Source organism: Pristis pectinata, chromosome 31 (genome assembly GCF_009764475.1).
Source record: "Pristis pectinata isolate sPriPec2 chromosome 31, sPriPec2.1.pri, whole genome shotgun sequence".
NCBI classification, from domain to species: Eukaryota; Metazoa; Chordata; class Chondrichthyes; order Rhinopristiformes; family Pristidae; genus Pristis; species Pristis pectinata.
In genome coordinates this window covers 18,574,326-18,589,808 of record NC_067435.1, presented here as the reverse complement: position 1 = coordinate 18,589,808, position 15,483 = coordinate 18,574,326, and the positions used below count along the sequence as shown (strand labels likewise).

General features: G+C 43.4%; 1 protein-coding gene across 9 annotated transcripts in view; it reads right to left on the bottom strand.

Moving 5' to 3' along the window:
• pnpla6 (patatin-like phospholipase domain containing 6) overlaps positions 1-15,483 on the bottom strand; it is a 164,993-nt gene that overhangs the window by 21,138 nt on the left and 128,372 nt on the right. For 4 of the 9 annotated variants that reach the window (XM_052042014.1, XM_052042011.1, XM_052042015.1 and 1 more), the window contains 4 exons: positions 15,064-15,183; positions 12,778-12,894; positions 4,756-4,904; positions 1,372-1,524 (listed from right to left, as the gene is read on the bottom strand). In XM_052042014.1, the coding sequence (XP_051897974.1) occupies positions 1,372-1,524; positions 4,756-4,904; positions 12,778-12,894; positions 15,064-15,183 (539 nt within the window). Of the gene's footprint in view, positions 1-1,371; positions 1,525-4,755; positions 4,905-12,742; positions 12,895-15,063; positions 15,184-15,483 lie in introns of those variants that run through there. The other 5 variants (XM_052042012.1, XM_052042020.1, XM_052042017.1 and 2 more) reach the window with 5 other exon arrangements.

The window sequence follows — 15,483 nt, the reverse complement described above, 5'->3', positions numbered from 1 at the left end:
GGTGACTGCCTCCCAATGCACAGCATCTACACAGCATCTACATAACAAGGACAAGGAGCAGCACTCTATCTTCATGCTGGGCATGTTACAGGCTTCTGGACTCAGTCAGCTATTTCAGGTAATCACCATTACAGCACTCCTTCCAAACTCCTTCAGTTGTGACAAATATTCATTCTGCATTTTCACTTCCTTTAAATCTTTGTTACCTTGTACTCTACACTCTTTGACATTTAATCCCTCCTGCCCTGTCACAGAGCTCCCTTTTCTACCCTCTCCTTCTCCCTGTGCCTGCAGCCTAACACCTGTGAATCTTTACTTACTTCTGACTCTGATGATAGGTCATCTACCTGAAATGTTAACTCTTTCTGTCTCCACTCATGTACAAGGGATGATGAGATGATATGGACATTGTTCCAGATAGAGTGGAAGGTTGTTTAAGGCTACAGTGTGACATAGGTCAGCTGGAAAGTTGGGCAGAGCCATGGCGGGTGGAATTGAGTTCTAGTAAATGGGAGGTAATGCATTTTAGGATTACAATGGGCAGCGTAGACAGGGTGGGCCATAGGGCCTGTGTGTGCTGTACAACTCTATGAAATGCTCTTTGCTTACTCAGCATCTCCAGGATTTTCTGGATACGATATCAGCACACAAAAACAAACAGCCCCTATCCTAGAAGTAATTAACTAGCTGGAAAGCCCGAGATGTTTAAAGATGTGTCATAAATGCAAGTTTCCTTAACTCTGCCTGCTCATAACATGTACAGTTGAAGCCACAAATGTGTGGTGGGAGTTTTCATTCAGTTTTGGTGATTCTTAGTGACAGGGAATAATGCACTGAATATTATACAAGGTAAACAATACAATCTCCCTGGCGCGAGCATTGGGATGAACTAACCCTTCAGGATTAATAGTGCAGCAAAACCACTGGGAAACTTGGACTCGCAGTGAAAATGGTGCACATCATGTACATGTGGGATCAGCAAATTTCCTCCAGTTAGCCTGTCTTTAGCCATTCTATCCATTATAGGTCCATGATCCTAAAATCAAACTCAACACAAGCAGGAATTGTACCAAACAGAAAAATATATCTTGACAAATTAATGAAAATGGTCAATTGAGACAGAGAGAATCACGCAGTGGCAAGAATGAGCACGTTCTGAAACAGTTAACTGTCACGAAGGGGGGAGAAGACCTCTTTTGAGAGGGTAACACGAACTTTAAATCAAGCTACTGAGAAAAGCGAGGTTCTGGCCTAAGGGCAGGAGAATGGGGTAATCGGGTGGGTTATTCAGACATGACCACAATGGTTCAGACGCCTCCTCCTTGCTGTGTTACTTTGATCCTCTGAAAAGAAATTAACAGAGGTACTCACATAAATTTCATCAAACTTGCCAAAGTCCATGGTTTTAAACCTATCAATAGGTGGGCGGATGTATTCACAGTACGCACTGCTTTTCACCACCTCCAACTGTCGGACACAGGACACGTAGGCCAGTCGTGACTGGATCTCTGCCATATCTGGGACCTAGAAAACATCAGATCAACAGTGCATTACATGGGATTTGCTAACAGCACTGTCTACCACACGTACACCAACTTTCTGAACTGGAAGCATGCTCCCTCTGTGACATACACGATGCTAACAGAAATATTGATCTCTTCATCAATGCACAGTTACAATGTGGGAGAGAGATAGCAAGTGAGGGAAATCAAGAAGATTCATGTGGACACCTTGTGTAGCAAAAGAGGCAGGAGAGTTGATCAGCATGGGGGTGAGAGGATTAGTTAGGTAGTTATCCAGCCACGAACAAGATTACGTTGGTTACACAGGAGACACCAGAGACCGCAGATGCTGGAAATTTGGAGCAAAAAACAAAATGCTGGGAGAACTCAGCAGATCAAGCAACATCTGTGCAGGCAAAGGGATGGTCGATGTTTTGGGTTGAGACCCTGCTTCAGGACTAAGAACGTAGAGGGGAGATAGCCAGTGTAAAGAGGTGAGGAGGAGGGGTGAGATGGAGGCTGTCGATAGATGTTTTGCAGAACACCTGCGTTCTGTCCTCAATTGCCATCTTGAGCTTCTAGTTGCTTGTCGCCTCAGCTTCATTACAGTCTGCCCTTGAGCTTCTCTGCTGCCAGGGTGAAGCCAAATGCAAACTAGAAGAAGAGCACCTCGTATTCCACTAGGGTAGCCTGCAACCCAATGGTATGAACACTGAAGTTTCCAATTTGAGGTAACCCACACCTCCTGCTTTCCTTTAACACTCCGACCAATCCATCTGCTTCTCTCTCCCTTTATTCACCTTTTCCATTCCTTCTCTTCTTGTTACCGAGACACATCACTCACCTCTGCCTGGATCCATCTGCCCATCATCCCTCCCTTAAGGGAAGAAAACCGGTGTAAAGAGGTGAGGGGCAGGGGTGAGATGGGAGGTGGTAGGTGATGTGGAACCAGATATCACCTACCAGCTCCTGTCTCACCCCTGCCCCTCACCTCTTTACACCGGTTTTCTTCCCTTTGCACTCACGCAGGTTCTCAGCCTGAAATGTTGACCATCCCTCTTCCTCCACAGATACTGCCCGACCCGCTGAGTTCTTCCAGTGGTTCGTGTTTTGCTCCACATGGGGTACATTTGCTCTTGTTCAATCAGGAAATTCCTGGATTGTTACTCACTTTAGCCGGCAGAATTAAAGACAGACAAAATTCCGGCAGGGTAGCAATTCATTATCCCTAGCCCTCGATTTTCCTCCACTTTACCACAACTTGTGGGTGAGGGTGGGACACATTTGCTCCATGACTCATACACGGAACTAACATGATAAACGCCTACAGTATTTTCTTAGAAATGCCAGCTCTTTTTAGAACGAGCCAGCCAGTCCTGGTCCACTGTTCCTTCCCCATAGCCCGACAAACTCTTTGCCTTCAAACATTTATCCAATTCCTTCCTGAAGGCCACATATGAACCTGCATCCATCACAATAAGGCAGTACATTTCAGATCACTCGCCAAGGCATTAAAAATCCTCATCTGAAAAGCTCCTGAATCTTTTGTCAACCACTATAAATCTGTGCAGTGGCGCTTGACCCCCCCTCCACTAAAGGGAAATGTTTCATTTACCCCGTGCTAAATCCATCAAGATCTTTTACATTTTTCCCCTTGCCTTACTTGCTTCACAGACTACAAAGACAATCCAACTGTATATTTTGTAAATGAAATCCTTCATCCTTGGAACTACTCATGATTCTTTTCTAGGCCCTCTCTAAGGCCTTCACAAAGTGCACTGACCAGAATTCAATGTAACAGGTAGTCAGTGTTTCATACAGGTTCAACAGACCTGGATGGCTTGTGGTCTGCTTTCATCTGTGAAGTCCAGGATCCCATATATTTTATTAGCTGTTCTTGCAACATGTCCTGCCTGTAAAAGGAACCCAGGTCTCTCAGCTCAGGCACCTGGTCTAGGATTGACCCAGTTAGTCTGTATTGTCTCCATGTTCTGCTTGCTAAAATGAATCACTTTTCTTCAGCCTTGTCCTCTTGATGTTGAATATGATTCTCTCATTCCACAGCACCTGGCCCTCCTCCAATTACATTCTACCCTAGTTTTCTACCTTTTTTTGCCTTTTCCATTGCTGATCTAAAGATTACGTCCATGGAAAATCACCTCCTGCCATTTCTCCCCCAAGCTTTTCTCTATTGACACTTGGTCAATTTTGCCCGTCTTTGCTTTTGCTAATAAGATTCCTTGGAAAGCACACGTCTCATTTAGTTCTGAGGGACAAGTTCTCAGATGTACACAGCTGGAAGCTGGATCTGCCACAGCTTTGATCAGCAAGTGTAACAACTTGGCAAAAGTTGGTGCAAGCCAATTAGTGGCTGTTGCACTGTGATAAATGCAATTATTTAGATATTTGCCCCCAGGGTGCCCGTTATCTTAAGCCAGTTCATCAACTCCTCCTCTTGAAAGCCAAACAACATCAATAATAAATCATGCTTCTATTGTTGAGTGTTTATTCCATCTAACAGAGGGTGATCAAGAGAAAGGTCAAGGAAAAGGAGGCAGCAGGAAGGGGAGAACACAAAGGAGACATACATGCAGACTGAATGATAGAGACACGTGTACGTGTGTGTTTGAGAGAAGGAAAACAGAAAATGAGAGGCAGCAATGGAGAGCAAATGGGTTGGCACTTAACACAATCCACAGGTGTGTGTAAAAGTTCTGAAAGGGAACAATACTTTTGACTCGGATATGGCTCCAAACCCAAAAGAGCAGAAAATCAAGAGAATTTCTGGAGATGGCAGGGACGGGCAAGAGGATAAACCCTGACAGTGTATACCCACACTTCACCAGCGGCAAATTCTCAGAGCAGATGTGTGTATACATTTATTACAGGGCAAAATTTCTCTTCTGGAATTGCAAAGGCACCGAGCACAAGGACTGCAGAGGAAACCACTGAAAAATTCCAACCAACTCTTAACTTCAATGATGCATTCTCCTTCTTGGGCAGTAAGTGGGCATCATCCACTGGGTGATGGACAGGTAGGTGTATTGAAATAATCCCATCATTCAGCTGTGATCTCTGACAGCCCCCAGCACAGAAAGTGAACTATTAAATAAGTAGGTGGCTGCAAATAAGTTTCAAGCAGGGAGGCACTTAATCAGCTCTCCTCTAAATGCAATAGCCAGTCTCTGCAGCTCCTTTACAAAGCTCATTGTGCAATGGATTGAAAAACAGACTTTTCTGTAAAGTTTCCTACTTTAACTTTTTCTGCCCACGGATTTAGGCGTTTCCAAAGCAACCACCATCCCGAAAGGCTGTCTCCATAGTTACACAACTCGGTTTCATCCCTGCTTCCCACATCAATGGCAATGACTGTTTTGGCACCCATAGTTTTGGCGATATCAGCTGCAATTATATGAAAAAAAAGACAATTTATTTAACACTTCAGCTGAACAACCATGAACACTGCAAACTGTGTAAAACAGCATCTGGCCTTCGACAGGTGCTTCCTGAAAACTGCACCCAGAAAACTCTGCAAGTCCTCTGAGAATCACAGCAAAGCTTTTGCACCATTTCCAAAACAAAACATGAAACGTTCCATTCTTTATTACTCTGTAAATGGTCAAAAGCTGCACTGCACTCCATTTGCCACGATCCACTTCAAACAAAATACAAATAACTAATCAAAGGAGCAATTTTAATGATTTTTAGAACAATCAAATTAGTCAACTAATGCTGAACTTAAAAACTCTGTAACAAGTTTCATATTGAACAACATGTTGGGACACGAGTGCAAGGCAGTAATTCCATCCTGCATTTCAGTTCATGCCAAATAAAAGTAGCATAGCTCAATATCAGTTGGGAATATAGTAGTCATCCAACCCTGGGTATGAGATGCTAATGCAGTGTGCAATTGGAAGTGAGGGTATACTGACTCAGTTGATTGCACAGAGTTCAGTTATAAGGTAAACTGACAGCTTGGTGAAAAACCTCACAATATTTGTGATTAACAATAATTTTTGTTTAACAAAGAAAATCATCATATGCAGTTCTGCAGAGGCATCAGCAAAGACCACTGTCCAGCCATTGACCTTGTCCAAGAAGACATTAGGGAAGGTGACCAAATGCTTTCTCCACAGAGGAGGTTTTAAGCTGCATCTTGAGGAGGGATGGAGGAGCAGAGAGCCTGGGGAGAGAATTTCAGAGCTTAGTGGAAGGCACAGGCAACATCACACTGCAATTAAATTCAGGGATGAACAATGACCAGATTTGTAGGAACACAAGCTGGAGAAGGGTGCAGAAAAAAGGGATGTCGCTGGGACTGGTGGGCTTGAGTTATGAGGAGAGACTGGAATGTTTAAGAGACATTGGACAGGCTCATAGATTAGAGGAATATGGGCCAAATGCAGGCAAATGGGACTAGTTCAGAAAGGCACCTTGGTCAGCGTGGACGAGTTGGGTTGAAGGGCCCATTTCCTTGCTGTATAACTCGATGGCTCTACGGATATCATGGAGGGATATGGGATTGGAGGAGGTTCGAGAGATAGCTTAGGTCAAGCTGATGAAAGCATTTGGAAACTATTCACCATGTAAAAAATTACTTGCATAACTGTGTAGCTAGCCTGTGATATCTGTGTGGTCATCATACAGCAAATCTTCAAAACACTGCTGCTGACATAAAATGTGAAGACAGAGCAGTAATATGCCTATCGGGCAGGATTCTGGTTAGCAGATAACATTGTGGTCATCATCTGATTATAATGTAGCATGCAGCAGAATAATGTGGAAGGTACGAAACAGATCTGAATGGAATTGTACGGTTGAAGCCCACAATCTGCCAGGTCAATAAAAGGCCAAGGAAAAGGAAAAGAAGTTATGAAATATTTAAACACGTAAATACACAGGAGAAATGAGTACACACTTGGAGAAGGTAATAAATAGTTCTAAAACTGCTCTAAAACAAATGAAGTTGAATGTGTCAGAAATTGTGATAATGGGAATAAGTGAAAGAAAAACTGAAAGATGCAAAAGTCACCAAGGAGAAGAAGTGTGTGATTAAACATTAGGACAGAAAGACAGCTCAACACTTATCCTTTGTGCAAACACATGCCACAGTATAAACAAATTGAAGCTGCAAATTTGACATGGCAGCCGTTAGCGAGACATGACTAACACAGTCAGGAATGGCAACTAACTATAACAGTTCTGTGAACTTTACACAAGGTCCACAATTAAATATGTGAAATGATACTGGGGGAGATGAAATTTTATTCCTTAACATGAAATCATTCGAATGATCAGAGGAAACATTGATGAGATACAAGCACACTATAAGAACATAGTCAAAAAATTGGAAGGACTGAAGTGGGGGTTGTGTACAAGTCCCCATTAGTATCAATGAAGTGGCAGAATGTATAAATGCAGAGATTAGACTGGTAGCTTTAGAAACATAGAAAAACTACAGCACAATTCAGGCCCTTCGGCCCACAAAGCTGTGCCGAACACGTCCCTACCCTAGAAATTACTAGGCTTACCCATAGCCCTCTATTTTATTCAGCTCCATGTACCTATCAGTCTCTTGAAAGACCCTATCGTATCCGCCCCCACCACCGTTGCCGGCAGCCCATTCCACGCACTCACCACTCTGAGTAAAAAAACTTACCCCTGACATCTCCTCTATATCTACTCCCCAGCACCTTAAACCTATGTCCTCTTGGGGCCACCATTTCAGCCCTGGGGAAAAGCCTCTGACTATCTACCCAATCAATACCTCTCATCATCTTATACACCTCTATCAGGTCCCCCCTCATCCTCTGTCGCTCCAAGGAGAAAAAGCCGAGTTCCCTCAACCTGCTTTCACAAGGCATGCTCCGCATTCCAGGCAGCATCCTTGTAAATCTCCTCTGTACCCTCTCTATGGCTTCCACATCTTTCCTGTAGTGAAACGACCAGAACTGAGCACAACACTCTAAGTGGGGTCTGACCAGGGTCCTATATAGCTACAATAAAACTAAATTCAATTCCCTGATTGATGAAGGACAATACACCATATGCTTTCTTAACCACAGAGTCAACCTGCGCAGCCACTTTGAGCGTCCTATGGACTCAGACCCCAAGATCCCTCTGATCCTCCACACTGCCAAGAGTCTTACCATTAATACTATATTCCGCTAACATACTTGACCTACCAAAATGAACCACTTCATACTTATCTGGGTTGAACTGCATCTGCCACTTCTCAGCCCAACTTTGCATCCTATCTATGTCCCTCTAACCTCTGACAGCCCTCCAAACTATCCACAACACCCCCAACCCTTGTGTCCTCCGCAAACTTACTAACCCACCCCTCCACTTCCTCATCCAGGTCGTTTATAAAAATCACATAGAGTAAGGGTCCCTGTACAGATCCCTGAGGTACACCACTGGTCACCGACCTCCACTCAGAATACGACCCTTCAACAACCACTCTTTGCCTTCTGTGGGTCAGCCAGTTCTGGATCCACACTGCAATGTCCCCTTGGATCCCATGTCTCCTCACCTTCTCCATAAGCCTCGCAAACACCTTGCTGAAATCCATATACACTACATCTACTGCTATAGTCACATCCTCAAAAAATTCAGTCAGGCTCGTAAGACAGGACCTGCCCTTGACAAAGCTATGCTAACTATTCCTAATTATATTATACCTCTCCAAATGTTCATAAATCCTGCCTCTCAGGATCTTCTCCATCAGCTTACCAACCACTGAGGTAAGACTCACCGGTCTATAATTTCCTGGGCTATCCCTACTCCCCTTCTTGAATAAGGGAACAACATCCGCAACCCTCCAATCTTCCGGAACCTCTCCCGTCTCCATGGACGACACAAAGATCATCATCAGAGGCTCCGCAATCTCCTCCCTCGCCTCCCACAGCAACCTGGGGTACATCCCATCCGGTCCCGGCGACTTATCTAACTTGATGTTTTCCAAAAGTTTCAGCACCACCTCTTCTAATCTACATGCTCAAGCTCTTCAGCCCACTGCATGTCCCCACTACAATCCCCTAGATCCTTTTCCGTAGTGAACACTGACATAAAGTATTCATTAAGCACCTCCGCTATTTCTTCCGGATCCATACACACTTTCCCACTGCTGCACTTCATAGGCCCTATCCTTTTGCATCTCATCCTCTTACTCTTCACATACTTGTAGAACGCCTTGGGGCTTTCCTTAATCCTGCCTGCCAAGGCCTTCTCATGTCCCCTTCAGGCTCTCCTAATCTCTTAAGATCCTTCCTTTTAGCCTTGTACTCTTCCAGATCTCTAACATTACCTAGCTCTCTGTACCTTTTGTATGCTTTTCTTTTCCTTTCCTTTTGACTAGATTTATTATAGCCTTCGTACACCATGGTTCCTGTATCCTCTCGTGACTACCCTGTCTCATCGGAACATGTCTATGCAGAACTCCACACAAATACCCCCTGAATATTTGCCACATAACTTCCGTACTTTTCCCAGAGAACATCTGTTCCCAATTTAATCTTCCAATTTCCTGCCTGAGAGCTTCATAATTCCCTTTACTCCAAGTAAACGCCTTTCTAGTCTGTCTGTTCCTATCTCTCTCCAGTGCTAACGTAAAGGAGATAGAATTATGATCACTATCACCAAAATGTTCACCCACTGAGAGATCTGACACCTGACCGGGTTCATTTCCCAATATCAAATCAAGCACAGCCTCTCCTCTTGTAGGTCTATCTACATACTGTGTCAAGAACCCTTCCTGAACACTCCTAACAAACTCCACCCCATCTAAACCCCTCACTGTCTGGAGATGCCAGTTGATGTTTGGGAAATTAAAATCCCCCATCACAACAACTCTGTTGTTCTCACACCTTTCTAGGATCGGCTTCCCTATCTGCTCCTCAATAACCCTGTCACTATTGGGCGGCCTATTAAAAAAACACCCAGTAAAGTTATCGACCCCTTCCTGTTCCTAACCTCCACCCACAGAGACTCAGTAGACAATCCCTCCGCGACGTCCACCTTTACCGCAGCCGTGACACTCTCTGACCAACAGTGCCACTCCCCCACCTCTTTTGCCTCCCTCCCTGTCCTTCCTGAAACATCTAAAACCCGGCACTTGAATCAACCATTCCAGCCCCGGAGCTATCCAAGTCTCCGTAACGGCCACCGCATCATAGCTCCAAGTATCGATCCAAGCTCTGAGCTCATCCGCCTTGTTCACAATACTCCTTGCGTTAAAATAGACGTATCTCAAACCTGTCTGAACACTTCCTTTCTCTATCACCTGCCTACGGTACTTACTCCCAGCTTCCTCTATTTGAGAGCCAAACACCTCTTCCCCAGTCTCTCCAGTACGGATCCCAACCCCCAACAATTCTAGTTTAAACTCAATGGGCAAACTGTAAAGTAGATTGATCGATAATACACTAATCTTAGTAGTGTGTTCAATTCTTTGCAGCAATACATCCAACAACAGGCCAGGTTACATTCAATTTAGAAATGAGTTATCAGCCAAATTTTGTAATCAGCCTACCAATCTGAATACTTATCTAACAGTGATAACAGGCTTAAGGCTGTGTTTGAAAGGGAGAAATATAACACTGCTATTGTGATACAGACTAGTTTATGCTGACAAAAGAAAACTCAACTTGCCAAACATATAACCATGAGTAAGGAAACAAGAGAACAATTAAAAAACAAAAATGTAAGAACTGGAACAAATCCTGGAGAATGGCAGAGATATAAAGAGCGAGCGACGAGGAAACACAGGTATACAGAGCAGCATGAAATGGATCTTGCAAGAGATATCAAAACAAACACACAAATACATTTCTGTTGGTTTAGAGAGATTTGAAAACTGATAATGTTGATATTGTCAAATAGAAAGATGCAAATAATGGGTGTGTTTAATAGTTACATCAGTAGTACTTGGAATAAAGAAGGCAGGAGGCTGAATATCCTGAAGCAATTCATGACAGGGACCCATACAAAACAACATAAACCATAATGAAGAAAATAATGGGCTTAAAAATGACACAAATCCAAGGAGTAGAAGGTTTTTATTGCAGATCTGTTGTGTAAATCCTTTGAAATTTTCTTGATTCAGAAAACATTTCTTAAAATTGGGAAATTGTGCATGAGAGATGGAAATAGGGAATTCAGGGTGTGTTAGTCTAACATCTGCTCTAAGGAAATTGCATCTATAATTAGCCACAGAATGACTGAATGCATTGAAAGCTTTCAGAAAATCTGAGAAAAATAGCATGCATTGAAAGAGGTCACTCACCAAACTTGTTTTGCATTTTTTATTGAAGAGGCAGCTTATGTACTAGATGGCAAAAGTTTGTGGCCGTGAAGTTCCAGCAGCCACTTGATCAGTTAGGAAAGTTAACAAAATGTTATTGTTTATTGCTAGCGGAATGGAATACAAAAATAGGGAGGGTATGCTTCGGCTATGTGTGGGATTGGTGGAATACTGTGTTCAGTGTTGGTCTTTTTTTTAAAGAAAGGAAGGATGTTAATGCATTGAAAGCAGTTCAGAGAAGATTTATGAGACTGATGCCTGGAATGTTTGGGTTGCTTATTGAAGAAAGGTTGGACAGATGAGGTTTGTAATCGTTGCAGACCAGGAGACCTAACTGAAACATGAAAGGTCCTGAGGGATCTCAAAAGGGTGGATTTTGGAGAGAATGTTTCCTCTTGTGGGAGAGTCTGAAAATGAGGGGTCCTTGTTTAAAAATAAAGGGTCATTCATTTAAGAATTTTTTTTCCTCTTTGCCAGTTAGGAGTCTGTGGAACTCTCTGGATCAAAAGACAGTGGAAGCAGAGCCTTTGTATGTTTTTAGGGTGGAATCCGATAGATTCTCGACCATCGCATTCGGGGCGGGTGGGGTGGGGGAAGGAAAACTTATCTGGGGTTGGCCAGAGTGCAGAGTTCAGGTTAAAATCAGATCACATTTGACCTTAACCAATAGTGCAGTGTGCTCAAGGGGTCCAATGGTCAACAGCTGTTCTTAACTCACATCTCTGTATGCACGGTCACGTACACCCCTGTACTTAAATCTGGTTATGGAACTTAAAGCAAATTATTGACTCTGATGGCACATTAACTGATGAACAGGTAACACTGCATGGGAATAAGGCTGGGAATTTAAATCGCACCATAGAGCCACAGGGCCATGGTTGAAGTAACTGCCAGACTGAGATCGCCATCTACTGAAGTGTAGGATGTATTACCACCTTTACACACCGTCCTACTGCTGTAAATATCCAACAGTGGTTTATCATTTTTAAAGATTACTCTTCAGTAATCTGGATCTTTTTCCAATCTGTTATATAGATTTTCACAATTGCATTGATAGGCATCACCAAACAAATTCATTCAAGTTTCAATTATATTTTGGTTACTTCCAAGAAATGAAAACACAAGACAGAAATGCACAATGCAAGGTTCTGTGTATGTACGTGTGTTCCTGATTCCAAGTAACAGTTACACATCTCATCAGTCCTACCCTGGTGACCCAAGAACAACTGCCAGACACCAGCTTACCTTTCGTCCCATGAATACCGTCAACTACGACCGATTGCAGAGAGGATGAATTAAAATCCCAATCTGTGTAATTTGTTTCTGTTCAATTTCACACAAAGACTATCCATATCTAACAAAAGATGTAGCCACCGATTAACTCAGTTATAACCACTCCTGCACTGCCCGGGGTGACCCCCTCCCTGCCCGTCCACCACACAAACATTGCATGTGCACCTCTGTCACTAGGAAGAAGCATTTCTACAACAGATACCGTACCACAGGCTGCATCGTGACAAACTGACATTTCAGATTCCCACCAGCCAATCACGATTACACCTGTGGGTTTGAGGCACTGATTTTTTTTTGCCAAATTCATTCTAATGAGTATATTTTTTATTTAAAATGCCAAACAAATTTGCTTCCATGGGAAACGTTTGATAACACAGCAGGGTAAGTTAAGATTGCCATTACTGAACAGATGGATTGAACTTATTCTGGACCAAGTTAATCTGTGGCATATCATTGGTCCCTGGATTTGTGAATTCTGCAAAGTGACCAGATGCGATTAGGTTTTGCATGTCAAACAAGGTGAGCCCACTGGCTTTCATTAGTTTCTGCGATTGCAATAATTTTGAGAGAAGTGTTTTGACTGAAAATACCCAACGTCTTAACTTGACTTATTTTGCTAACAAGAAGCTTATTCAGATCTCACCTTCGGCCTTTGCTCTCCTATTGTCACATACTTGCCTGGCAGGTTGTTGGTGTATCCTCCATCCATCAGCAAGTGTCCGTCCTTTGGGTCACAGAGTGGCGGCAGGTATCCCGAGAGGGACATGCTAGCTCGCACGTACCGCCACAGCGAGCCTAACCACACGAGGAACAGATGCAGTCAGAGGCCTAGCAGAGCACAGGTGTGCGCGACCCTCCACCCTCCCCCACTTCCTCACAGCAAGGTGTGTGCCTTATGCAGAGGGGTAGAGGAGGGGAGGTCACAGCTTTCTACTCACAGGCCTATGGAAATCTCCACAGCATCACAGCTACTGCAGCACAATGTCTGCTGTACGCCAGATTATTTCTGAGGGGGCAGGTGGAGATGGTGAGAGGCAGGAGAGGGGGAACAAGAGCTCTGCATCAAACCCATGGTGACAAAGGATTTGTATTTTACAAGCAGAATAGCTAAAATTCACCAGCACTGTCAATGATTAATGTTCAGTTAACAATGGAATCACCATATCCCCAATAATCAGTGCAATTGTTTGTTCCTTTAATGGACAATTTCTAATCTTTACATCTTTAAAGAAAGACTTACTCTTGCTAACTTTCTCACCCCTCAAAGATCGAAGACTTCCTCCAACACTGGCCTCCTGTAAGTTCCTCACTTTCCTGGAATTCCTTCCTGAACTTTAACTTTAAAACCAACCTGACAAAGTATTTGGTCACCTGTCCAAGGAAGAACGAGGTTTGATGACAGATCCAATGAAACTTTATGCACCAGTGGTGGTGTTGACAGCAGATGTCTTCTCAAATCGTTTAAAAATGGCACTGCCAATTCCACACCCCTAAAGTTTGAACCCTTTGACTTTCCCCCTACAGCTCTGCATCTGATCTTTACCAATGACATTTACCATACTGAATTCCTTGAATAAATGCAGTTTGCTGCTTCCCTTATAGAGAGGTGTTACTCAACTCCGAATAACCTGAGCAACAAGCTCAGGTCTCTGTTATAAAGAGAAACTGCACAAAAACAGGCCCTTCGGCCCACTGTCTATACCAACCATTAGATACCCAGTTTTACACAAATTCCACCTTAATCTTTTTTTATTCTCCATGACAACTCCCCCCATCTCTCACATTCCACACATCAGAGGCCATTTACAGCAGCCAATTAACCTACCAACCTGCATATTTCTTTGGGACGCGGGACAAAACTGGAGCGCCCGGAGGAAACCCTATTGAACGGTTCCCTTGTACGAGATGGACTATGGCCTCACGATCTACCTTGTTGTGACCTTGCACATTATTGCACGGCACTTTCTCTGTAGCTGCGACACTTTGTACTGTTACTGTTTTTACCTGTACTACATCAATGCACTTTGTACTAGCTCAATGTAACTGCACTGTGTAATGAATTGACCTGTACGATCGGTTTGTAAGATAAGCTTTTCACTGTGCCTCGGTACGTGACAATAATAAACCAATACCAAACCCAGGTGTCTGTGGATGTAATCAGCACTCATCACTTATTTAAAACCATCCCTCTCCCACTTCACCCCCACCCCTCAAATTGTATTCTTTTATCATCACTCGATTCTGTGACTGGAGGATTGCGGGTTGCCAACTCTGCCTGTTCCAGTGATGGGAGGAATGGGATTCCACTGTCAGGTACATTAATGGAGAATTTGATTTATTCAATGACACAGTTTATGAACATTTGGCCAGGATACAACATTTCCAAGTTGATTTAGGTGTGACAGGCTGTTATTACATGCCCAACAAGCAAGTAACAATAAAAATTTGATTAATGAAGACAATGTAAAGAAAAATTAAAGAGTCACCTAGAGATTGGGCAGTTAACCATCTCACGACAATGGAGGATAATAAAACCCAGACTAGTGACCTGCTTGTTAGCTATGAGACCCCTTTGATGCTGTGTAGATTTAGAGTTTTGCAGCACAGCTGCCAATGAGCAAGATGGTTCCACTCGTAAGACTTATCCACCTCCTGCCCTTTCCTGGGCTGAAGGGCAATAAACCTTCATAGAGAGACTTGGTTCAGAAGGAAACAAGGCAGTTTGAGGCATCTGACTGCTGAACATGGAACACCAGTACAGTCCTGTTAGAAAATGTAATGAATATCGGTTCCCAATGTTTAATTACTTTTTCAGTACTTTTAGGATCTATAATATACCCAAATAATTAATTATCAATAGGGTGACAATAGATCCCAAACACTCAAATGCTGTTTCCTTTTGAGCCACAAGTTTCCAATGTCTCCACCTGGCCAGTGTAGATAGGAAGTGATTGTAGTGCTGACCTGGGACATTGTTTACATAGCAGCCATCCACAAGCAAATGCCCGTCCTTGGGGTCACAGAGAGGAGGCAAATAAGGGACGTAAGATGCACTCGCTCTGACGTAACGCCAGATGCTGCCTGCTGGATGAAGATGAAGAGTAAGAAAACGAACAGCAAGGTGGAACAGCATGGGCGGGGAAAGGAAATAAAGGAACACGGGCAAAGAGAAAAAGCATGATTGCAGCATACGGGTCAATTAGGAGAACTCTTTGAAGAGTCAGGAGGGCATCACTGTTCAAGAAAGTTCCTTGCAAGTCTGCTAAACATTTCTGTCATCCTGAGTGGATGATAGATTCACTTTATGTGGTGACTGGTTTGCTTTGGGGTATTATGTAAGCAATACTTGAGTAACCTGCTGTATAATGCAATTGACTACTTGCA